Genomic DNA, 25,941 nt, shown 5'->3' with positions numbered 1-25,941 from the left:
TTTGAAATGTATAACTGAACTTAGCATCTTGCCAGTGTTCCATAATGTGGACAGAAGAGATGGGTCCTCTATTATTATTTCTCCATTCATCAGATTCGCCATGTTCCCATAAATGTGAACAAATCTCTTTCACCTCAAATTCACACATCTATTTTGTTCAGAATCTATAACTATGGGATCAAAGTCATTATATAATACAATAATGGGCAAAACCTCTTTAGCATATATCAAGTGTCCTTTGGCATGGTTAGTTAAGAGAAAAATATGCAATGTGTGAATATTGCATTTGGAAAAGTATATATTTCCTTTAAAACATTCAGAAGCAAACAAAAATGCCCGAATACTATAGCATAGGACTCTAGTTTCTATTAACCATATTTCCACAGGAAAAAAATGCTTCACTATTTCTTTCATTATTTTAATATATTTAAAATTATTTCGTGTATTTTTGAAGTTATTTTAATTAAAATATAATTACATCACTCTCCCTTTTTCTCCATCCTATTCCTCCCATGTCCTCACTCATGACATCTCAAATGGACGCCAATTTTTCTATGATCATTATTGTCACAGAATAAAACTGAGTTTATTTTTGTTGTTTGTGTTGCTGTACAAAGGCTTACCACCCTGCATTGGATAACTAATGAGAGGTTTAAAATAGAAGAAGGGTTATTCCCCATCTCGTAGATGTACCTGTGTTTCTCTTTACTGTGAGTTAGAGCTTCTGGTCCAAAATGTAGCAAAGAACCAAATGGGATTGTTCTTCTCCTCTGTTCCCTGGTTCTTCCTCCAAAAGGCAGAGGTCAATGAGCAAACAGCTCTAAGCATGCTTCTCTTATGTTCATGTGAATTATAATGTCAAACCCACATCAGATGAAGAATTCACTATGTCTTGTCTTCAGACACCAAGGGTTTAACTAAAAGATCAGATTTTTCTTTTTCCTTATCTTTCTTTCTTTCTTCCTTTCTTTCCTTTCTTTTTATTTTTCTTTTTTCCATCTTTTAAATATTTTTTAAATATTTGTCTTCTTCAGTATGGGCTCCACCTTCCCCATTGGTCTTACTATAGATAGGTTAACTCAACATTTCTCTGAACTGCCCTAGCAGCCCCTAAATTAACTATGCAGCTACAACCATCAGCCTTGCCTCTCTCCTCCTCTTAGTCTGGGCTGGGCTCCTGTATGCCAACTCCATATTTGCCCATATCATATTCCTGCAGTGAACAAGCAAATCTGAGCAAATATCCATATCCACATACTGAGCCATATCGACATGCTGAGCTATATCCACATACTGAGCCATATCCACATAGTGAGCCATATCCATATACTGAGCCATATACACATACTTTTGCAGCCTTCTAAATTTATTACTGCAACATAATAACCCCATTAAGCTAAACATTTGCAATCCACCCATCTGCTTTCTGCTATGAACTATTACTGAAAGTTATCCTGACAGTGTTCAATTTGTGACCATGGAAGAATGTATATAAATATTAGAGAATACAAGAATTAGTCAACAAGTTGGACTTTGAATCACAAATTTCTGATAAACAAGACAGCAAATATGTATCTAATATTATCACTAATATAATAAGATTATAGGCAACATAATCCACATAAATTAGGAATCAGAATTGTTTAAATGTTCACTGTTTGCAGATTCTATGTCATCAGTAACAAAATACTAATGGTAATTTTACATAAGTAAAAACATTATTTTTCACAAATAATGAAAAGAAAACAGATAAAATAGAATAGACATGTAGACATGTATTGTCACTGCTCTTGACAATAATTTCTTAGGTATGACATAGCACAAGCAATGCTAGCAAATGGGTAAATAAAAATCACCTTCAAATTAACAACTTCCAAAAAGCAAAGGAAACATTAAAATTGTAGAAACACAGATAAATTCTTTTCTAATAATCTACAATTCTAGTGAATAAACATCTAAAATCATAAAGAATTTCTACAGTAACACCTTAGAAAATAATAACAATCTGAATAAAAGTGAAAAAGGCTGGGGCAGTTAAGCACATTTTCTATTCCTTCCACAAACCTGGGTCTGGGTCCCAGAATGGACAAGGCACCTTACAACCATCTGTAACTCCAGTTCCCAGGCACTAGGCTCACAGGTGAGTACGCAGGCAAAACATCCATACACATAAAAGGGTTTTCAATTGCATTAATGTGTGTCTTCATGACATTTACCAAAAGAAAGTGGATAAAAGGGTTAATTAAACATCAACCCAATGAGATAGAAATGGACAAGTATATGACAAAATTTAAATGTTCCAAGTAAAAAAAATGACCACCACTAAGAGCATTTACCAAAAGCAGATGGTAAGACCTCTGTATAAAATAACAAAATAAGTGTTAGCATAAAGGGGGAAATGGGAACTTTTGTTTATTAGTAGTAGAACTATAATGTGGTGAGTGGTGCCTCTGGTATAGAAATACTGTAGAGTTTATTTTTTAACCTGTGATCCAGTTCAGATTATTAATACAAAACGTTAGAATCAGGATCTCAAGAGACACTGTAATTTCCTGAACATATCAGCAGTTCCCACAATGGTCTGTATGTGGAATGCAAATATTGTAGAACATCTTTATTCAGCATAGAAAATGGTTGCCCATCACTTCTTCATGATTGCAACTTGAGAGTTAAATATGAGATATGCTAGAAATAAGGGAACCATGCAAGAAAAATCCTGCTTAATTCCAATTAAATGACTTACTTAAAATGGCTAAAGTCCTAGAATAATGTTACTGGTCTGAAAGGGGCAGAACATTGGAAGGAATTTGTTTCCTAGATGCTGAATTTCAGCTGTGCTAGATGAAAAAGTCCTAAGTGTGTATGTTCTGATAGTAGTCAACAAGAGTGTATTTTGTGGTTAAATTAGTAGGATGGCTTATCCAATCTGTTTTGTATCACAAGAATCGAAAATACAAATTGCAGAATCATTGAGATTTATCACAACTGAAGAACTTTTATCTTTTTTTAATTTAGTGTAAACCAAGGACTTTCCATTAGAATGAACTTTGGATCTTTTATTCCACATTATACAGATGTGTTAGATATCTATGAAGGTATAGGACCTAGCAAAATTTTAAGAGGTAAGTTAAAACAAATGAGGAATTGATTATCAGAATTAAAATAAATGGGCAGCTTCGTGAGTGGTAATGTTTCTCTTTGATTGTTTGATGAGAATATTAACTTGATATTTAGTTTACTAAAAGAAATATGTCCTTCCCTGTCAAAATTAGGACATGAATGCTGTACCTTGTCTTCTTGGAGTAAAAGTAGATTTTAAAAAGTCATGTAAATTAGTGTATCTGTAAATATGTTATTTGTTCTTTAAATGTTGATGCCCTGTCCCTAAATATTACATTCTCTTTATTCACAATACTAAGCAGGTTACAAACTCAGAATCTCTTATCATATTTTCAAGCATGTCCTCAGTTTTTCTTGAAATTAAAAATAATAATAATAATAATAATAATAATAAAATGAGTGGCATAGGACCTTCCGTAGGAGGGATCTCAGTAACAAAGATGTGTAAATGATGTCATTGTGTCAGAACAATTTGTCATTAGAGCAGAAGCAGAGATAGAGTCCTGAAAAAGTAGGAAATCAACTCGTGGTCTACACCAGACCTATGAACTTCGTTTCTCTTGGTCTAAATTGCAAACCCCTGTTATCACATAGAGTGAAAATAGAGGGAAAATTCCATATGGAAATTAAATATATATAGTAGCTGGATGCAAAATATATATAGTAGCCAGCTTTCCTCATAATTGAGGGAAAATAGAGAAGAAAGAGTTTCTAATAATTCCTGGTAGTCAGCATAATGATTTTACTTTTGATTTATATGAATGATGAAAATGATTCTGAAATACTTAAATGGTTTTGGTTGATTTCTTAATGATGTGTACCTAAGCATATCCCAAAGATACATATATTGAAGCATATTATTGATCTACTATTGCATTAGATAATCTGTATAAACTTTCCTTTTTTATTTTATTTATTTATTATTAGATATTTTCTTTATATACATTTCAAATGCTATCCCAAAAGTTCCATATACCCTCCTTCCACCCTGTTCCCCTACCCACCCACTCCCGTTTTTTGGTCCTGGCATTCCCCTGTACTGGGGCATATAAAGTTTGCAATACAAAGGGGCCTCTTTTCCCTGTAATGGCCGTCTAGGTCATCTTCTGCTTCATATGCAGCTAGAGATATGAGCTCTGGGGGTACTGATTAGTTCATATTGTTCTCTAGCTTCTCCATTGGGGGCCCTGTGTTCCATCTTATAGATGACTGTGAGCATCCACTTCTGTATTTGCCAGGCACTGGCATAGCCTCATACGAGACAGCTTTAACAGGGTCCCTTCAGCAAAATCTTGCTGGCATATGCAATAGTGTCTGGGTTTGGTGGCTGATTATGGGATGGATCCCTGGGTGGGGTAGTCTCTGGATAGTCCATCCTTTCGTCTTAGCTCCACACTTTGTCACTGTAAGTCCTTTCATGAGTCTTTTGTTCCCTATTCTAAGGAGGAATGAAGTATTCACCCTTTGGTCTTCCCTCTTCTTGATTTTCTTGTGTTTCGAAATTGTATCTTGGGTGTTCTATGTTTCTGGGCTAATATACAACCACTCTGGAAGTCAGTGTGGAGGTTCCTCAGAAAATTGGACATAATACTACCAGAAGACCCAGCAATTCCTCTCCTGGGCATATACCCAGAAGAAGTGCCAACTGGTAATAAGAACACATGCTCCACTATGTTCATAGCAGCCTTATTTATAATAGCCAGAAGCTGGAAAAAAACCAGATGTCCCTTAACAGAAGAATGGATACAGAAAATGTGGTACATTTACACAATAGAATACTACTCATCTATTAAAAGCAATGGATTTATGAAATTCCTAGACAAGTGGATATATCTGGAGGATATCATCCTTAGTGAGGTAACCCAATCACAAAAGAAGTCATTAGATATGCATAATGATAAGTGGATATTAGCTGTATAAACTTTCTAATTTAACATTGTCAATAAGCTTGAAAAATGCATGTTACTAAAGAATATAGTCACATAAAGGGGAGCAATCTAAGTTCAGAGAGGGTTAGAGGCAGAAGTCATCTAGTAGCTTTTGACCTTTAAATATTGTGAAGTTGCACTCTGTGTTTGTTCTTAAAGCCCAAGCCAGCCATCATAATGAGAATGCCTACAACACCTGAGATCACATGCTCACATTTCACTTCATCAAATACAACGATCAGCTGATAGGCTCTTTCTGTAGCTTAAGACTGCAGTTTTCAAAATAAAGATAGAAAAAACACAGATGGTTAAATATGGTGACCCAATTAAGTATCAAGAAAGTCCAATATGTCATCAGTATATATTTGCTAGAATCGCCACTAACAGTGTATAAATCAGTGTTTCAGTCTTCTCAATAAATGCATTCCAATTGGTATAAACTATAGAAAAATATATCATGCTGATGATAAAATACATTTTCTGCCGGGCGTGTTGGCACATGCCTTTAATCCCAGCACTTGGGAGGCTGAGGCAGGCAGATTTCTAAATTCGAGGCCAGCCTGGTCTACAGAGTGAGTTCCAGGACAGCCAGTGCTACTCAGAGAAACCCTGTCTCAAAACAAACAAACAAACAAACAAACATATTTTTCTATAGATGCACAGTTTTCATCTTCTTTAACGCTTAACTATTATTTTAAAATGTATTTCAATTAAACAATGAGCAAACTTTGAAATAGTTAGGTATGCTGATGTCAATAATACAATAATAATAATAATAATACACAAATGTTTCAAATTAAAGCTATATCAATCTTAAAAGAAAAAATGATGTCATTTAAAATGAAAACACTCACTTTTAACACCAACAATGCTGCTAATATTTACCATATATACAGAATTATAAAATCTCAGATTTCTTTGTTTGTTTTCTTTATTGGATATTTTACTATTTACATTTCAAATGATATCCTTTTCCCAATCCTCTCCCCCCCCCCCCCAGAAAACCCTTATCCCACTAAACCACCTCCTGCTTCTATGAGGGTGTACCCCCATCCACCCACCCACTCCTGCCTCCGTTTCCTCCCATTCCCCTACACTGGAGCATCAAGCCTTCATGGGACCAAGGGCCTCTCCTCCCATTGATGCCCAACAAGGGCATTCTCTGCTACATATGCAGCTGGAGCCATGGATTCCTCCATGTGTACTCCTTGGTTGGTGGTTTAGACCCTGAGAATTCTGGTTGGTGGATATTGCTGTTCTTCCTATGAGGTTGCAAAATCCTTCACCTCCTTCAGTCCTTTAACTCCTCCATTGGGGACCTTATGTTCAGTCCAATGGTTGGCTGTGAGCATCCACCTCTGTATTTGTCTGGCACTGGCAGAGCCTTTCAGGAGACAGCCATATCAGGCTCCTGTCAGCATGCACTTCTTGGCATCCACAATAGTATCTGGGTTTGGGAACTTTATATGGGATGGATCTCCAGGTCGGGCAGTCTCTGGATGGCCTTTACTTCAGTCTCTGCTCCACACTTTGCCTCAGTATTTTCTCCCATTAGCATTTTGTTATCACTTTAAAGGAGGGCGAAAGCACCCACACTTTGGTTTTCCTTCTTCTTGAGTTTCATGTGGTCTATGAATTTTATCTTGGGTATTTCCAGCTTAGGGCTAATATCCACTTATCAGTGACAGCATAGCATGTGTGTTTTGTGATTAGGTTACCTCCCTCAGGATGATATTTTCTAGTTCCATCCATTTGCCTAAGAACTTAATGAAATCATTGTTTTTCATCGCTTACTAGTAAGCCATTGTGTAAATGTACCACTTTTCTGTATCCATTCCTCTGTTGAGTTCTTTCCAGCTTCTATCTATTATAAATGTAGTGGAGCATGTGTCCTTGTTATATGTTGGAGAATCATCTGTATATATGCCGAATAGTGGTATAGCTGGGTTCTCAGGTAATACTGTGTTCAATTTTCTAAGGAACCACCAGACTGATTTCCAGAGAGGTTGTACAAGCTTGCAATCTCACCAACAATGGAGGAGTGTTCCTCTTTCGTCACATCCTCACCAGCATCTTCTCTCACCTGAGTTTTTGATCTTAGTCATTCTGACTGGTATGAGTTAGAATCTCAGGATTGTTTTGATTTGCATTTTTCTGATGACTAGAGATGTTGAACAACATTTCTTTAGGGGTTTCATGACCATTGGAGTTTTCTCATTTGAGAATTCTTTGTTTATCTCCATACCCCATTTTTAATAGTTTTATTTGATTATCTGCGGTCTAATTTCTGGAGTTCTTTGTATATATTGGATATTAGCCCTCTATCAGACAGATGTAGAATTGGTAAAGATCTTTTCCGAATATGTTGGTTGCCATTTTGTCCTATTGACAGTGTTTTTTGCCTTATAGAAGCTTTGCAATTTTATGATGTCCCATTTGTCAATTCTTGATCTTAGAGCATCAGTTATTGGTGTTCAGTTCAGGAAATTTTCCCCTGTGTCCATGTGTTCAATGCTCTTCCCCACTTTCTCCTCTATAAGTTTCAGTGTATCTGGTTTTATGTGGAGGTCCTTGATCCACTTGGACTTGAGCTTTGTACAAGGAGAGAGTGGGTTGATTTGCATTTTTCTACATGATGACTGCCAGTTGAACCAGCACCATTTGTTTAAAATGCTGTCTTTTTTCCAGTGGATGGTTTTAGCTCTTTTGGCAAATATCAAGTGACCATATGTGTGTGTATGGATTCATTTCTGGGACTTCAATTCTATTCCATTGATCTTCCTGCCTGTACCAATACCATACAGTTTTTAATCACTATTGCTCTGTAATACAGCTTGAGGTCAGGCATAGTGATTCCCCCACAGGCTCTTTTGTTAAGAAAAGTATTTGCTATCCTGGGTTTTTTGTTATTCCAAATGAATTTTCAAATTGCTCTTTCTAACACTATGAAGAATTTATTTGAAATTTTGATGGGGATTGCATTAAATCTATAGATTGCTTTCTGCAGGATAGCCATTTTTACTATATTAATCCTGCCAATTCATGAGCATGGGAGTTCTTTCCATCTTCTGAAATATTCTTCAATTTCTTTCTTCAGAGACTTGAAGTTCTTATCATACAGATCTTTCACTTGCTTAGTTAGAGTCACCACCAACGTATTTTATATCATTTGTGACTATTGTGAAGGGTGTTGTTTCCTTAATTTCTTTCTCATCCTGTTTATCCTTTGAGTAGAGGAAGGCTACTGATTTATTTGAGTTAATTTTATATCCAGCCACTTTGCTGAAGTTGTTTATCAGGTTTAGGAGTTCTCTTGTGGGATTTTTGGAGTCGCTTAAGTATACTGTCATATAATCTATAAATAGTGGTATTTTTCACTTCTTCCTTCCCAATTTGTATCCCTTTGATATTCTTTTGCTGTGTAATTGCTCTGGCTAGGACTTCAAGTATTTTATTGAATAGGTAGGAAAGACTGGTCAGCCTTGACCAGTACTTAATTTTAGTGGAATTGCTTCAAGTTTCTCTCCATTTAGTTTGGTGTTGGCTACTGGTTTGCTGTATATTTCTTTAACTATGTTTCAGTATGGGCCTTGAATGCCTGATCTTTCCAAGACTTTTATCATGAATGGGTGTTGAGTTTTGGTCAAATGCTTTCTCAGCATGTAGTAAGATTATCATGTGTTTTTTTTCCTTTGAGTTTGTTTATATAATGCATTGTGTTGATGAATTTCCATATATTGAACCATCCCTGCATTCCTGGTGTAAAGCCTACTTGATTATGATGGATGATTTCATGTGTTCTTAGATTCAGTTTGCAAGAATTTTACTGCATATTTTTGCATCGATATTCATAAGGAAAATTGGTCTGATGTTCTCTTTCTTTGTTGGGTCTTTGTGTGGATTGGGTATAAGCATAATTGTGGCTTCATTGAATGAATTAGGTAGTGTTCCTTTTGTTTCTATTTTGTGCAATAGTTTGAAGAGAATTGTTATTAGGTCTTCTTTGAAGATCTGGTAGAATTCTGTACTAAAACTGTCTGGTCCTAGGCTTTTATTCATTGGAGACTTTTAATGACTGCTGCTATTTCTTTAGCGGTTATGGGACTGTTTAGATCATTTATCTGATCCTGATTTAACTTGGATACTTGGTATCTGCCTAGAAAATTGTCCTTTTCATCCAGATTTTCCAGTTTTGTTGAGTACAGTCTTTTGTAATAGGATCTGATAATTTTTTTTTAATTTCCTCAGTTTCTGTTGTTATGTCTCCCCTTTCATTTCTGATTTTGTTAATTTGGATACTGTCTCTTGTGCCCTCTGGTAAGTCTAGCTAAGGGTTTATCTATTTTGTTGATTTTCTCAAAGAACCAGATCCTCATTTGGTTGATTCTTTGTATAGTTCTTTTTGTTTCCACTTGGTTGATTTCAGCCCAGAGTTTGATTTTTTTCCTGCCATCTACTGCTCTTGGGTGTACTTGCTTCTTTATAATCTACAGCTTTCAAGTGTTACTCAAGATTTGTTTATTTAAACAAACTAAAAGCCTAATATTCTGATACTATGATAATACACTACAAAATCAGGATATCAGCAGTATAATCTTCACTGTACATTTTTATGAAATCACAGCTAATAACTATTTCAATTTATAAGCATATGTTTTCAAAACTGTTTTTACATCTTTTGTTTGAGAGATGTTCACTAGATATCTTTCATTGAATTCTAATTTAAAATGTATAGCTGAAATGCTATTATTATTTTATCATTTTGGAAAATTGATGAATTTCTTACTTAAACCTGGATAAAATATCTAAAGAAATTATAAGAAAATAAAATAATCCAATATTACAAAAATAATTGTTATTTCATTGTTAAGGTAGTCAAAATATATAATTTACAGGATTATTCATTAGTAATATTTACATAATGCTTCTAAATAATTGCCAGAATTAGGTCAAAGTCTTGCTCTTTAGGTTATACTCATTAATAATCTTAATTCAGTGACTTTAGTAAATATCAATGTTAAGTATTATAGGATGTCCTGTGAGCAGTGGAGTCCTTTCTATTACTGCCTAAAATAATATTTTTCTAAGATATTATGGTTACCCTAGTACTTTGTATATGCTGGGTAAAGGACATTATTAGATCAATATCCTCAGTTTTGTTGGTTAATTTTTTTGAAAGAGTTTTACAAAGTTTCCCAGGCTAGTTGTATTTACCTTGTACCATCAGCATGCCTTGAACTTGCAATCCTCCTGCCTCAGTCACCTGAATAACTATGCATCTGGGAAGATAGTTTTGGGTCTCCTAACCTTGCAACAAATGCATGCTTTGCCAAAAAAATTAATAATAATAAAATAAAAAATAAAAAAGCACATGAAAACTTGTTTCTAAAGGCTATACATAGCCTGATATTATGTTTTTGAAATCTTTTTTTTTATTCTAAAGGCTTAGCAAATTCTATTCCCATAGACAGAACAGTTCATAGTGCATGCCCAATACTGTAGCTTGATATCACATACATATATAGACTATGCTTAAGTGTGCATAGGTATACCCGAGGAGCTGCAAACAAGACTGTAGAGTTTCCTGAAATGACGTATTGTTATATTGTAATAAAAGCAAACATAAAGCACATAAATAATTAAACAACATGTTGCAAGTATGTTCACAAAAAAGCAGCTTCCATAAGCTTTGGGCTTTCATTGACACACTTTAGTCTACACTCAGAAGTAGCCATTGACTCCTTTTCTTGACGGTGATAATTTATATGTAAAAGTTCATCACTAATTTAAAGAATTGTTTCAGTCTGAAGCTGACAAAATAAACCACCTCATTAGTGTGCTTGGAAAATTTAGGAATTCTTTCTTGATTATTCCCATCATTTACCACATCAAATAATTCCAGTTGTCTATTGTGTTGACTCAAATGTCTACATTTTTCTAAGGATGTATATAGTTACTTCTCCAGGTCATCAACACATAGCCCCATACTCAATTCTCAGTGGCCACTCAAAGCAACACGTTGGTCATCTTTGAGGTCTTTCTATTATAAACTGATGTTCCAGTAATACCAATATTTTTCTTGTCTAAGTAAAAGAATATAAATATCTTTTATAGCACCTGTTGAAACCTACTCTCTAGAATGTCTGCCATTTCTGTCCTTTGCCCTCTTTCTAAACACCTTGCCTTCTTTTTTCACTAACATTATTCCCTAGAGTTAATGGTGTTAGAAAACAAATTATTAGTTGATCAATGATACCTATGCAATTTTATGTAAATTAATATCCACATATGTGTAAATTTTGAAAAAAAATCTTGCTGAGAATTATGCTATTGGTTATAATGTAATATTAGGAAAAAATCCATCTTTTAAAATTATAAAGTGATTTTTATAGAAATCATAATATATTGTAGGAATATTAAATAGCTATTTAGTCATATTTTAATCCTTGTGCTCAATCACAAACTAAAATGTGCTCAGTACCTGTCCAAGTGAGGAAGGCACGCAAAACATTAAATCATAACCATTGCTTTTCGTCCATTAGAGAAAAGAGGAACAAAAAGAACTGGAGAGAGACATGAGTGAGACTAAACTGAACACTGTCTACAGAATCTCAACCTTAAAAACTTAGCCCTCTGGATCCCTCTTCGGTGCAGAGCGTACCATATGGCACTGTGGTTCTGATTTGATATGTGGTCAAAAGAATTTTTCCAGTATCATTATTGCTTCATGAAATCTCTACATATAGACATCCTATACATTGCCCAGGGAGACTGCTTGTATATCAAAAGCAGGTTCATGAGCCATATGACCTAAACTCTAGAACTATTTACAGTCGATCCCTGACCTTTGCAAATGGGGGGCCTGATACACTGTATAATGCACTGGGGTCCCTGCTCTCATTTGATCCACCCAGAAGCCACTCTATGTGGGATTTTAATATACACAAATGAACACAGTGGTAGAAGGAGACATAGCCTAACATCAAGCTTCTAGCGTATTCATGTCTCTTAAATCAGTGCACAAGATTTTCAATATGAGACCCATGATGGTGATAATCCACATACACTGCTAGGAAGAGTCAAATAGACCATGCAAGCCTTCATGAGCAAAGGGTGATTGAGAGACACATTATGGATGGGAACCTTTAAAAATGGCTCATGATATTTCTACTGGGGTTTGTGAAAACTGTCATGTCAGTGTGACATTCTACTAATTTGGAAGAAGTACATATTTTTTTCAGTATTTCATGAAGTGTCACTTTGAAAGAAAATTAATAGCACTGTGTCCTCCATCTGAAGTTTGACACTTTTCAAAGGCCTGAATTTGATACTCAATCCAGATGGCCCATCTAAAATGTGTGCTTCTGCATACTTAAACATTACACGTTTAATATTTGGACTTTTTTCCTATAGAACTCAATTCTGAATCTCCTGAGATATTAGTTCCTTTAATGATACACATGGTAAGCTACACACTGTTGTAAAAGCATTTCATATAATGACAATTTTATAAATTATGGGAGTTCCTTTTGTTTTACAAGCAAATTTTGGAGAATCAAAAGCAGAAAAAATACTGCCAAGGTAGCAGAGTTAAGGCAGAATAATAATATAATCAATATATTCAGTAGGAGCAATTTTTATATTATCTATTATTAGTTTGAGATTCTATTGTTATATGGATAAACCGGACAAAATTACACAATTTACTTTGGTACTATGATGCTACTCTATCTCTCATTGCTATGATATGGGACACAAGTTATCCTTTAGTCCTCTAACTGCCCAACTTTGTTGTGTTAGAGGAGTAGGATGTAAAGTACTCCATCTTTTTCTTTTATGTGTAATTATAGAATATGCTTATAATAATTTCTAAACATTTTCTTTTATAGGCTCTTTTTGGGAAACTGATCCTGGAACAATTCGAATTTTTTCCAACCTAGTTACTGTCACCTTTCTGATAAAATCAGATGAATATGATTACATTGGCTTTAATGCAACATACAGCACTTTCAACAACAGTGAACTTAACAGTAAGTACTTTCTACTGTTTAGTCTTTGACTCCACTGTTTAGGCTGACTCTCTGGTTACTGTAGTATCTTTATCAGCAACACAATCTAATTTTCTCACTATGTGAGTTCTTTCCTAGCCCTTAACTGTCTTAGATAATGAGAAACAAATGACAAATTAAAAGTTACTGTTATTTTTCAAAGGAATTGCATGATCAGCTTTAGAAAAACCATGAGGAAACACCCTCTTATAGGCAAAGGGGAGGGAATAGGAAGGGGCATTTGCAGAGGGAAGCCCAGGAAGGGGGGCAATATTTGAAATGTAAATAAATAAAATAGCCAATAAAAAAGAAAAGAAAAAACAAAGAAGAAAAATCACTTCAATGTAACAATTAAATGAAAAATTTTTATTCAGTAAGCATTACATGTGAAAGTAGATTAATACAAAGTAATCCCAAGAAATTTCAGCAAGAAGTTGGTTTGATTGAACTACCGAACTTAGTTTTAGGGCAGAGAAACTGACAGGACAAAGTTTATATGGGTAAACAGTGCAATCAACATGGACGAAGGAAGAACTATAAGTTTGCACAGTTAAAGCCCAATGTACAATAATTTGTCATGCTTGAGACATATAGGTACCTTAAAATAAATAAAGTGGATCAGAGTTAACATTAATAAAAACAATAACTTGATTTATTGCAAGCAATCACAAGCGCTATATACTTGGAATGTTTTCTATGTAATATATTGCTAAGGTTAAATACTAAATTTGAGAGTTTTTTTTTTCTAATTCACAGATTATGAGAAAATCAACTGTACATTTGATGATGGATTTTGCTTCTGGACCCAGGATCTTGATGATGATAATGAGTGGGAAAGAATCCAAGCGACCACGTTTCCTTGCTACACTGGTCCACGTTTTGACCACACATATGGGAATGGTTCAGGTGTGATTTATATTTGTTCATTAAGCAAAACAGAAAAAGCATTCGGTACTATTATATTTAAATATAGCTATGTTAAGTAAAAATATGTTATTGTTTCTATTATAAACTAATATATATACACATATATGTAGGCAATCAAATATCTAAGTAAAAGTGAATGGGTTTTAAAATATATTATTTTATCCTTTTTACCCCGATGTGATGGTAAGAGTAATGAAAGCTCATTAAAGATAAGGAAATTAGCTTATAACCATAGCTTTGAAATGATTCATTAGTAAGTGGACTCAGATAAAATAATTAAATTTTTTGACCATTAGTTTGTTTTACCTTAATTTCATTTTTCAGTTGTTCATCATAAGCACACAGAAATATAATCTAGTTTAATATATTGGTCCAAGACCCATAAGTGTTATGAACTTGTTCATTGGTTCAGATAGTATTATTTTTAAAAATAACTTCGAATTTGTGAATGTAAAAATTCTATCAGGAAAAAAATGCAGACTGTCTTCAGATAACTATGCATAAGAGTGACTTGAGAGCATTTATTGCAAGAGAAAGCTGTGGCATGGAAAGTTAGCTTCCTGTAAATGAGATGCTAGACTCCATGTAGAAAAGCCATCACTGAAAACAATACAGTTTAAGTAAGTAGGAAAGTGTGGGAAAATTAGGGGTAAGTAATTGTCCTGGTAAGATACTACTGAAAAACTTGAAGTAACTAATTTGTAACACTAATAAACCCAGTGAATAAGGGTTGCAAACTTAGTAAAAATATGTACTGTAAATGTCAATAGAAATCACAATCACAACAGAATGAAAATCTGTATGTGCATGTGTATTTGTGTGTATGTTTATGTGTGCATGTTCGTGTATACATGTGTACATGTGTATGTATGTACATGTATGTATGTGTGTATGTATATATGTTCATATATGTATGTGTGTATGTATATATGTATATGTATGTTTATATTTATGTGTATATGTGTGTATGCATATATGTATGTGTGTGTATGTATATATACATATGTCTGTGTTTGTAGAGACATATATAGAAACAAATCCATTCTTTAAAATGACCTGTCATGTCACTGATAAAAGTGCAGTGACTATAGCTTCATGCTGACCACACTGTGTTCAAGTCCTGAGGTTACAACTCACATGTCAGTTTCCACACAAGTGTGAGACTTCAGAGTTGAACCCACACTTTCCCTCAGACACTGTTTGCTGCCTTAGTGGTTTCTTTTGCCACATAATTCTTTCCAGTGACAAGAACATAGTGACTTTTATGTTAATCTAACCAACATGTAAGGTCATTTTGAATGTACGAATGTATGTGTACCTACATTTGTTTGACTCAGTTACCATGTCTGAATGATTTATCAGGTGAAACAAATTATAGCACTAATAGTCTAAGTGCCTGTATTGCATAACTTCTTCTTAATGATCATTTGTGTCACAAAGGCCAGTAATTTCCTTTTTATGACCCGAAGAGTAAATAGTTAACTTAAAGTGAACTGTGACTGACATATGACTTAAAGAAAACTGAAAAGCTAAGTGCTTTTCAACATTGAAGCATGTTTAACTCTGGTTCTTTAAACAGAAACATCTCAGTAATAGATAAATATGTTTAATCTCTATGCTTTGATTATCTGTTTTACTAACATGACCATAGTTAATGTATTTTCATAGAAGTAGAATACATAGCCCCCTTTTATGTATTCTTATAAATATTGTAAACATTTTAGCCCCTAAGTCCTGTACAAGATACTTGTACAAGGAATTGGCTTAAAGTTCAGCTCAGAGAAGTGTTAAGGCTCATGGCAACCCATAGAACTAGCACAGTTTATAACAAGGCAAGTCAGTGGACGAGACACCAGAACCCAGGTACCCACTGACCTAGAGAAGTTCCCAAATCAGAGAGCAGAGGTTGTGCGAAGTTAGACTGTGAATGAAAGCAAAAGCAATCCAGTTGCATAGTTTATCTATGAATTAAAATACACACACAAATATGTATACATATATAGTATATATATATATATATATATATATATACTAGTTTTATAGATCAGAAGTTCTACTAAAATTAAAAAATAAGCAGTTTACATGCAGAGTAATTTTGTATGATAAATGTGCATGAAGAACCTAGGAAAATAAAAAGCTTTGAAAGTAGAAATGGGAAAGAAATTATCCATTAAAACAAGGCAATCACATTAGATGTCACTGAAGAAGAGACATGAATCAGATTTCTAAGGGATCACAGGAGCCAGCCCTACCTACACTAGACAAAGGGAGCAAAGATAGCTAAGAGAACAGAAGGTAACATTGGCCCCCTTTGAGGAAAAGCCATTAGGCCCACCAGGCTGGAGTACAGGAGGATAAGCAGTGTAGCATATCTGACCATGGATGCTCTATGGTTGTGGCATGTATGCTGAGGATTAGAAGGAATTGGCTTAAAGTTCAGCTCAGAGAAGTGTTAGGGCTCATGGCAACCCATAGAACTAGCACAGTTTATAACAAGGCAAGTCAGTGGATGAGAAACCAGAACCCAGGTACCCACTGACCTAGAGAAGTTCCCAAATCAGAGAGCAGAGGTTGTGCTAAGTTAGACTGTGAATGAAAGCAAAAGCAATCCAGTTGCAGTTAGTAATTACTAGTTAATAATAACTAACAACTAACAATTGAAAGTGAATCATTGTATATAATTCTAGACATGCATAGAAATGTGTTGTGCATAATAGCTGCTTCCAAAAACCCAATGATATTTAATAGTGAAAATGATGCCATATGAGTGAGCCTGGGATAAATTGTTTCCAAGAGCCTGATCTTATATAGTTAAACTACTAACTCACCCAGATGGAGACTAACCGTTAGATTGATAAGCACCTTATCCTTCTAAAAATATCCCGAAATAGCTATATAACAAGATCATCTTTTATTTCTTCTTGTGTGAAAAAAAAATCTAATAAAGTCTCTACCACATTTAACCAAGAGGAGTTAGATGAAAGTCAGGAAACCATTAGTACCTATTGACTATAGCAGATATGTGTTATATAGGTGAAACCTTTGATGTTAAAATTCTCATTTTCTACTTTTGTGTCATTATTATGGAGATAAAATAATTTTGTCACTATTTCAAAGAGTCTACGTACATTACAGGAAGAAAAAAATGCTTTTGGCTTGCTAATGGATTAATAACTAAAGAAATGAGATGAAACTGGACAAAAGCATAGCTGGATGAATGTAAGGTAGAGATTTTTAAATAGTTGGGAGGGAGTTGTAGTCTCAGGAGAAAGTTATGTTGCAGGAATTATAAAAATTAGACAAGATCAAGCAGGTCAGAACGCACCGGTGGCAGTGGGTAATGAGGGTGAAGGTAGGGCTTAATAGGTCTCACTAGCTCACAAAGCTGTGATTTCATAATCTACCAGTCATTCACCCCCCGGGGTATTTTTCTTCCAACTGACTTTTTTTTTTTTAATGTGCCAGAACATTGTGCGTCTGAAATGAAGGAGAATTAAATGTATCCTGCAGTTCTTCTTATCCACATGGGGATCTTTTGTTCTTAACCTTCCCTTTAAATGACAGTCAAGCCTAAATGGAACAGATAAACTTTGAATTACCATCACTTCAGGGAAGAACATCTAAGCTCCTTAACTTTTTCTAGATCTTCTAAAGAACTCCCTCTTGGGGGAGCCACAGCCCCTCAATCTTTGCCCTGTCAGCTTTCAGGGTCTCTTTGTACCCCTTAAAATTAAAGGGAATTGGGAGAAGGTGGCCTTGATGCAGGGCAGTGCTTTGGTATGCTTGGAGGGGGTCTATTTGTTCAGAACATTTAGGGCAAATGGGGTTAGTAGCATAAAAAGACTTCATAAATGTCAGGGTCTTTAGTTCTTTTTCCCCTCTTTTCAACAACATGGCGATTGTTTCCAGGGCTTTGATGGGTAGCATTGAGCAGACCAAAAGTCATTAAAGTTAAGACCCTGATGTTTTAGCTAATAAGGTTAAATTTTATTGCCCCATGCTCCTCCGTTTATGTAAACTGCCTTTCTTCTCTATCTTGATCTCTTCTTTTAGGAACCAAGATTAATGATAATAAGAGTTAGATATTTAAGATATATAATCATTCCATTCATCACTATATTCTAAAATGGTCAGGAAAATGCCTGACATGAGTGTCAAATAATGTTAACATTATTTTCTTTCATGGCATGAAAGTATTAAAGAGGTAGCATTGTTCATGATTGTATTCAAAGTTGCTGTTTGTAAGGAAAACAGTTGCTTGGATCAATATATATATATATTAAAATTTCATTTCAACTTAGCAAATAAATATACCTTTTAGTGTAGTTTATGTCCTTTTAAAGTAATAGTCTTCTCATTTGTCTTGTCTTACTGTTGTATTCAATTTTAGAAAATTTTGGAAACTTTATAGTATTTTAGAAATCAGGCAGTAGGCAATGGAAATTCCATAGAATGATGGGAGGGGAGAGAACCTGGAGGATTCCTGATCAGCCAGAATAGCTAAATCACAAAACCTTGCCCTGTGAAAGCCCCTGTATCAAAAATAATGGAAGAACTTGGAAAGTTGGACACTAAGGTCATCCCTTGTCCTACATAAGCTCATGCACTTGTGCAGAAATGGGTGATCCTGCACAGACACTAACACAAACAAACACGCACATATGCACAGATATCCATAAAAATGTACATAAATAATATAATAAAAATGACCTATTTCACTTATGTAAAAAGGAGAATGAGCAGCCCACCATTCAAAATAATATCAGATGGGGAAAACATATTTTTGAGGATTCAAATGCTTTGATCAGTTGTGTCAAGGAGGCTTTCTTAAAGAACTTAGTTAAATTTTCTAGGAATATAAGTCTATTATTGTGGATACTTCATTCCTCCTTAGAATAGGGAACAAAATACCTATGGAAGGAGTTACAGAGACAAAGTTTGGAGCTAAGAGAAAAGGATGGGCCATCCAGAGACTACCCCACCCGGGGATCTATCCCATAATCAGCCACCAAACCCAGACACTACTGCAAATGCCAGCAAGATTTCGCTGAAAGGACCCTGATATAGCTGACTCATGTGAGGTTATGCTAGTGCCTGGCAAATACAGAAGTGGATGCTCACAGTCATCTATTGGATAGAACACAGGGCCCCCAATGGAGGAGCTAGAGAAAGCACCCAAGGAGCTGAAGGGGTCTGCAACCCTATAGGTGGAACAACAATATGAACTAACCAGTATCCACAAAGCTTGTGTCTCTTGTGTCTTTATGTAAATTAAGAAATGTGTTTATTCTAACACCAAATCAGGGATACTGTTTTATTGTATGATTTATTCAACTTAAGATTTATTTGTTATAAGATATATTCTTCATTTACATTTCAAATGCTATCCTGAAAGTCCCTTATACCCTCCCCCTGCCCTGCTTCCAACCCACCCACTCCTGCATGATGGCCCTGGCATTCCCCTGTACTGGGGCATATAATCTTGGAAAGACCAAGGGCCTCTCCTCCCATTAATGGCCTACTGGGCCATCCTCTGCTACATATGCAGCTAGAGACACAAGCTCTGGGGAGTACTGGTTACTTCATGTTGTTGTTCCTCCTATAGGGATGCAGACCGCTTTAGCTCCTTGGGTACTTTTAAGTCCACAAAAAAGTTTTAATGAAGAGTCATCCTGTGAAGACATTTCCCAGAAATATATAAAGTTTATGAAAAAAAATTCAGTCTTACAATGGGTTTTTAAAATTACAGAACTATATTCTTTTAAGATTCTTATTCATTGTAAAACATTAATAAATATACTTTTGAATGATATGTGATTGTAGTATTAAGTTTAGCAATAATAATATTTAATTATTATCTTAGTATATTTGTATGAAAATATTTCAGATGTATCATTTGGAAAAATATATCAAATAAATGCATTGGTGAGTGAAAAAAAGAAAATACTAAAAGAAGATGAAAAATAAGTCTATTATTTTAAGTATAATAATATAAGGCAGAATAGTTGAAAGAAAGAAACTATGGCCAGAAGATTGCAGAGGAAAATGTCCTCAAATTTGTATGAGCTTGGAAGTACACAGAGTATCAGAACTTAAAGAACTGATCTGCATTCAATAGATAACTCATTAGTATTAGGGCTAGAAGTTATGGCTGCCATAGCAAAGAGGCTTCAACAGAATGAATTTATATTTGTTTAGTTAGAAGACCTTGAATAAGAAACTGAGCAGGTTACATTTCAGGAAGCATCGTTAAGCATTGCTGTAGTAATTTTGCTGATACAGAATTCCTGATTTATAGAACGACTTAGAAGAAGGAGCATTTGAAAATAAGCACAACAGTGTTCTAATTAGCTTATATGTTACAGTGAAAAAATGTGAATTAAAACAACTTGAAAAGGAAAGGGGTTTATTTGCTGGACAGCAGACAGTCCATCATCAATGGAAGGCAAGTCAGGACTTCCTGGAAGGAACCCAGAGGCAAGAACTGCAGCAGAGACCACTGGGGAGTAGAACTTACTCCTTTTGGCTTGCTCAGCTACTTGTCTTAAAGAGCCCAGACTCAAGTGCTCAGAGATAGTACCACCCGAAAGGGCTGGACCTTTCTAGGTCAATCAGCAATTAAGAAAACATTTCTTCAGATATGCTCGTGAGCCAATCCAAACTCAAAAAACTTAACCAGCATAAATGGTATAATGACTTAGTGTCATCATCCATAATGCTGGGATTTCTTCCTCCTCCTGATGATTCACAGTAGTTAAAATACTGTCTGATGTCTTTGAATATAAACAGCTGGATATACAGCTAATTTAGACTTCAACCAGTGAAGACACAAAGATATGTTTATAGAATAAGCAAATTTCAGAAGGCAGGAAAAATATGGTCAATTGTTTGAAAACTTAAGAAAAGACAACATAGTGTCCTAGAAATTTTTTAAAATGTATCTAATCCCAGAGACAAAAGGCAGCAAATTGTTGTGGATAAGATATTAGTCCTTTATATTAGAAAATCTCTTAGGCTAGGAAAAAAATCTAATCAAGTTATAGTGAAATGTATTCCCTTTGAGTATATCTATTGCATCCTGTTTGTGTGATCAATATCAAAATGTCATAGATTATGTTAAAGAATAATTGAGGGAGTGGATTAAATTTAATATAAATTATGTATTCTACTTCTATAATTTTATAGGGAATTTATTTTACCTTTTGTTAGCTGAATAATTTATTTAACTTAGGCAATAATTTAGCAATAGCATATTGTTTTTTATATAACAATATCTATAGCTGGAAAATGGCATTAATTTATCTGTGTAAAATATAAAGAATACTATAATTTCTATGATTAATGTTGTTTTATGCGGACATGAAGTCATGTATTGATTGTATGATCAGTTCTAAACCTATTACCACTAGTTGTGGGAATAATAGACTTAATGTATTTCAAATTATACTTGGTAGACTGCTATGTGAATATGACTGAACAGAAAACATTAAGGGTGCTTCTATTATACAACTACCAGCTAACTAGAAATGTTTCTGAGCAGTTAGACTTAGTAGTCTAAGTAGTAAAATAAGAATTTCTTTCTTAGCATGCCCTAAACATGTAAAACCAAGATGAATTTTAGATGAATTTTGATACAGACAGCTAGCGATCACATGCAGGGACTTTGGCTGAACTGAAGCTGATCTTCTACATAGCTTTGGATGAGTGAGCAAAGACATAGCCAAAATATCCAAAAATATCATAACATACATAAAAATGTGAGTAAGCTGGTACTATCACCACCATTTAAACACATTTATTTCATCTTACATTTGGAAATATGAATCCAATGTATGTGCATAGATTACATCTGTAAGTCATTTGACCACAATTTCACCTTGATAGAACCCTCATTTAGTCTGAATAACTTCTGCTTCATTAGGTTAAATATGTGTTTATGGGCAACTCTACTTCTATTTCTCTTCTTATCTTATTCTTACTCTGCCTATTCCAAACGAATTAGTTCACCTTTTATATACAACACTGCCCATATTTCTCTGTTGAAAGGCACGGGAGAGAAGACATTCATAACAAGCAAACACATTTGAGCATTTCATAAAATAACACATGTCAATCACATTCGGTTAGTCCAATATTTCATTTGCTTTTATCATGGTTTGCTGCATGATTCCTGCTTCTGTTTTAATATGTGAGCAGCAAACTAAGACTGAAGTAAATTCCCCAAAGAAAGTGTTCAATATATTCTTCCTAATCATACTTCACATACTTGGGATGGCTCGAATCACTGGCTGGAGTAATGAATTCTAGACCAGAAAGCACTTACAGAGTATCCTGTGCTATTTCAAAAGATGGCATGTGGATTAGCATTCTGCCTGCTCCTCTGTGATCTGATTAGCTATCATTCAAAGAAACACAGAAATATGAAGCCCTTATAAAAATCAGGCCCCTTCTTATGTAAAGATATGCAGTGTAGTCAATGGGATATAAAATTATTGTTCCTTCAACGCTTAGCCCTGTCATCAAATGTCCTTAAGTAATTGTGTATCCCATGAGTCAACCAATCAGAATATCTAAATAAAGTCAGTCATGTGCTGATTACCTGTCAAGCTGTGAATTCATCAAGATGTATAGAAAATTTGAACTAATGATGGAAGTCCAAGAGTTGAGTAATTTTCAAAAACAATTTACTATGGCAGAGTCATCCATTCTGGACGCAAGTCTAGTATCTCTTCCAGTGTGCAGAAAATGCATGTCCTAGTAGTTCATTTTTAAATGTTTTTGTCCTTTAAACAAGTAAAAGTTCTTGTTGGTCTTTACAGGATTTTACATTTCTACACCAACTGAACAAGGATGGAGAAGCGAAAGAGTGGGCCTTTCAAGCCTCTCTTTAGACCTCACTTCAGAGCCTGTCTGCCTTCATTTTTGGTACGTTTCCAGTCAGTCTCTTAGCTTTTTCTTTGGTAGGAAATATTTAAACGCCTTCTCTGTAAATGTTTAGGTAGCAAGGCTTTTGTTAGGGAAGCAGGATCAGATTTTCACTATGATTTTGGCTAAAGTATTTGCTAATGCATAATGTTTTATGTGATAGAAGAGCAAAGTGTTAGTAGAACACAAACCCTCTGCCCGAGAAACACCCAAAGAAAACAAGGATAATTTAAATACAAGAAAAGATGCAAAAAGAACTGGATAAATGTATCCACTATGTTAGACATCTAAACATCTTTGCTTATTTCCAAACCAGGTATTACATGTGCTGTGAAAATGTCTACACTTTAAACATTCATATCAGCAGTGCTGAAACCACAGACAAGATAGTTTTTCAAAGGAAAGGAAACTATGGGAGGAACTGGAATTATGGTCAAGTCACATTAAATGAAACAGGAGAATTTAAGGTTGGCAAAAATACTTAGTAATTTCTGTTTCTATTTTTTGTGTTTGTGTAATAGTGTGAGTATACTTTACAATAATAGGATAAAGTATTTTGTGGAGAAAAGCTAGTAACTTTCCTTCCTTTTCTAATCTGATTTATTCTTTTAGGACATTTCATCTATTCACTTCTGACTTTTATGGAATAATTTGCAGTCCATTCATGGTAATCCATGAAATCCATAGGAAAGGAGGCAACTCCTGTCCCTCCAGCAAGCGTTCTTCTATGCTGCCTTATGGGGACTGTGAACAATTCACAAACTCCACCTGGTTTAACTCTACTCACTCTAGATGATTGTCTTTCCTGGTAGGACATCCATGCCCATAAAGACCCACCATCCTGACCCTCCTCTGACTTAATCTCTGTGGATTTCCTTTAGAAAGAAATTCTATGAGCCATATCATTGGGAAGTCTCTGATCATTTATTCTGCATTAAGTTGAATTAATTTTTCCAGATAAGAATTTAATGTCTTCATTTCCTGAGGGTTGGTGCAATTAAAATATAGGATATGGTAGCCTATTAGTTTGACTAAATTAACAGGGTTTTAATTGAGTAATTTGAAACAAGTTCATATCACTTTCACGGGATGTACGTTTAAACAGACAATGCCATCTCCAGAGACATAGATTCTCCCTTAGGATCCAGAATGGTGGTTCTCAACCTTAATGCTGCCATTCTTTTCCTCACATTGTGATGACCCCAACCACAAGCTTATTATGTTGCTACTTCATAGCTGTCATTCTGCTACTGCTATGAATCTTTATCTAACTATCTGGTATGCAGGGTCTCAGATATGTGATCCTTGTGAAAAAGTCATTTGACCCAATAAGGGGTCATGATCCACAGGTTGAAAGCCACTGACATAGATTATGAGAGCCAACATCAGTGACCCTAGGTTGTATTTTTCATCATATTTACCTTTATATTTTTTATTCTAGTCTTCTTTGTGAATTTTTTTCTTTGACTTTGTTCTTCTCTGATAATTCAAATAAAAATGACAGAATATCAAACCAAAAAAGAAAAGATAAATGAAATGAGGAAATCAATATTTCAGCAGGTGATCCTGGACGTTGAAGCTCTCTTCTAAACTTTTAATGACCCAATATTTTTTTAACTTGGCTCCCCAACAGAAATACATTGTTACATCTCACATGCACAGTAATGAATGTTTATTCATAATTTAGGTCCCATGGTTTAGTTAACTGGAGTCCTAAAGCATTGAATGTAAAACTTTAAAAATAATCCCCAGCTGGACAGTGGTGGTGCACACATCTTTAATGTCAGTACTTGGGAGACAGAGGCAGGTGGATCTTTGTGAGTTTGAGGCCAACCTGGTCTACATAGTAAGTTCCAGGACAGCAAGGGCTACACAGAGAAATCATTTCTCAGAAAATAAATTTGCATCACACAAATTTTATGATAATATATTGCTATAATTAAATTGTATAACACTAAGACAGTAATCCTGGGGATATATGAACTAACATCTAGTCACTCCAGATAGGGAGGCAATGACAGACCAAAGTAAAGACACCAACGAAGTCTAACTTGGTGAACCATTGATAGGTCCTGGGATTATTTATAGGCGTATGGGTGAGAGGTACTTACAGGGGCAGCTGGTCTGAGCCTATCCAGGTTGCTCCACCTGTCTGATAATGTCTCTCAACACTTCATCCTACTTACAAAACCTCAGAGAGGACATACCTAGTGAACCTCATCAATTCAAAGGAATTCTTGAATCTATTCGGTAATCTGAGTCCTGAGTTTAAAAGAACTTCCCTGCAGGATAGAATGTTTTGCCTTGTTTTAAAATAACCTGAGTTTTAAGGAGTTTCCTTGCACAATGGAGGAAATCCTTTCACAAAGAACTGCTCTGGTACATTGTGTTAATATTGTCTGTCTGTACTGTGCCTAATTTAGGTATAATATTTCTTCATAGGTAAAATAGTATAAATCATATTGGGGTCAATATAAGGGTTCAGCAATACTGGGAATTTCAGGCATTCAATGGTATTCTTCTGCAAGGAATTGTTCTCTATGGGATAATATTACCTCACTTTTTTATTATGCCATTATATTGAGAAGCTGTGGACAACTTACTGTTATGTCTTTAAATCATGATTTTTCTCTTATGGGAAAGGGAAAGATTCACATTTATTTAGAATAGTGATTTGTAGGAGATCTATAAAATTAATGAACAAATTAATGGATTGAGGTATATTTAATATTTTAAAAAATCAAATGAGTTATGTATATCGTGTGCCTAGCATAACACGTACCATGCAACAAGTATTTTGTTCATGTCATTCTTATTCTACTCAAGATAGAATCAGGGCAATGTAGTTGAAAACAGCTACATCTCTGAGAACCTGCTGGTAAGCCTCTAGCTCCCAGGAGCTGTGACTAAGTCTGTTTGTGTATCTTCTGGTTAGCGTGCTCCCGAGAATGCCAGGCAGTACTCTGAGTGAACTATGGCCAGTACGAGATGAT

At 34.9% G+C, this 25,941-nt stretch overlaps 1 protein-coding gene across 3 annotated transcripts in view; it reads left to right on the top strand.

Annotated features, from left to right (window-relative positions):
• The window catches only part of Tmprss15 (transmembrane serine protease 15), a 115,688-nt gene that overhangs the window by 34,403 nt on the left and 55,344 nt on the right, over positions 1-25,941 (top strand). For all 3 annotated transcript variants that reach the window (XM_085832245.1, XM_021185182.2, XM_021185181.2), the window contains 5 exons: positions 3,016-3,122; positions 12,938-13,078; positions 13,853-14,002; positions 22,843-22,948; positions 23,265-23,415. In XM_085832245.1, the coding sequence (XP_085688371.1) occupies positions 3,016-3,122; positions 12,938-13,078; positions 13,853-14,002; positions 22,843-22,948; positions 23,265-23,415 (655 nt within the window). The remainder of the gene's footprint in view (positions 1-3,015; positions 3,123-12,937; positions 13,079-13,852; positions 14,003-22,842; positions 22,949-23,264; positions 23,416-25,941) is intronic.

Source organism: Mus caroli, unplaced genomic scaffold (assembly GCF_978045245.1).
Source record: "Mus caroli unplaced genomic scaffold, Mus_caroli_1 scaffold_17, whole genome shotgun sequence".
Classification (NCBI taxonomy): domain Eukaryota; kingdom Metazoa; phylum Chordata; class Mammalia; order Rodentia; family Muridae; genus Mus; species Mus caroli.
Note: the sequence above shows the minus strand (reverse complement) of the source record. Positions and strands in the feature narration are given on the sequence as shown.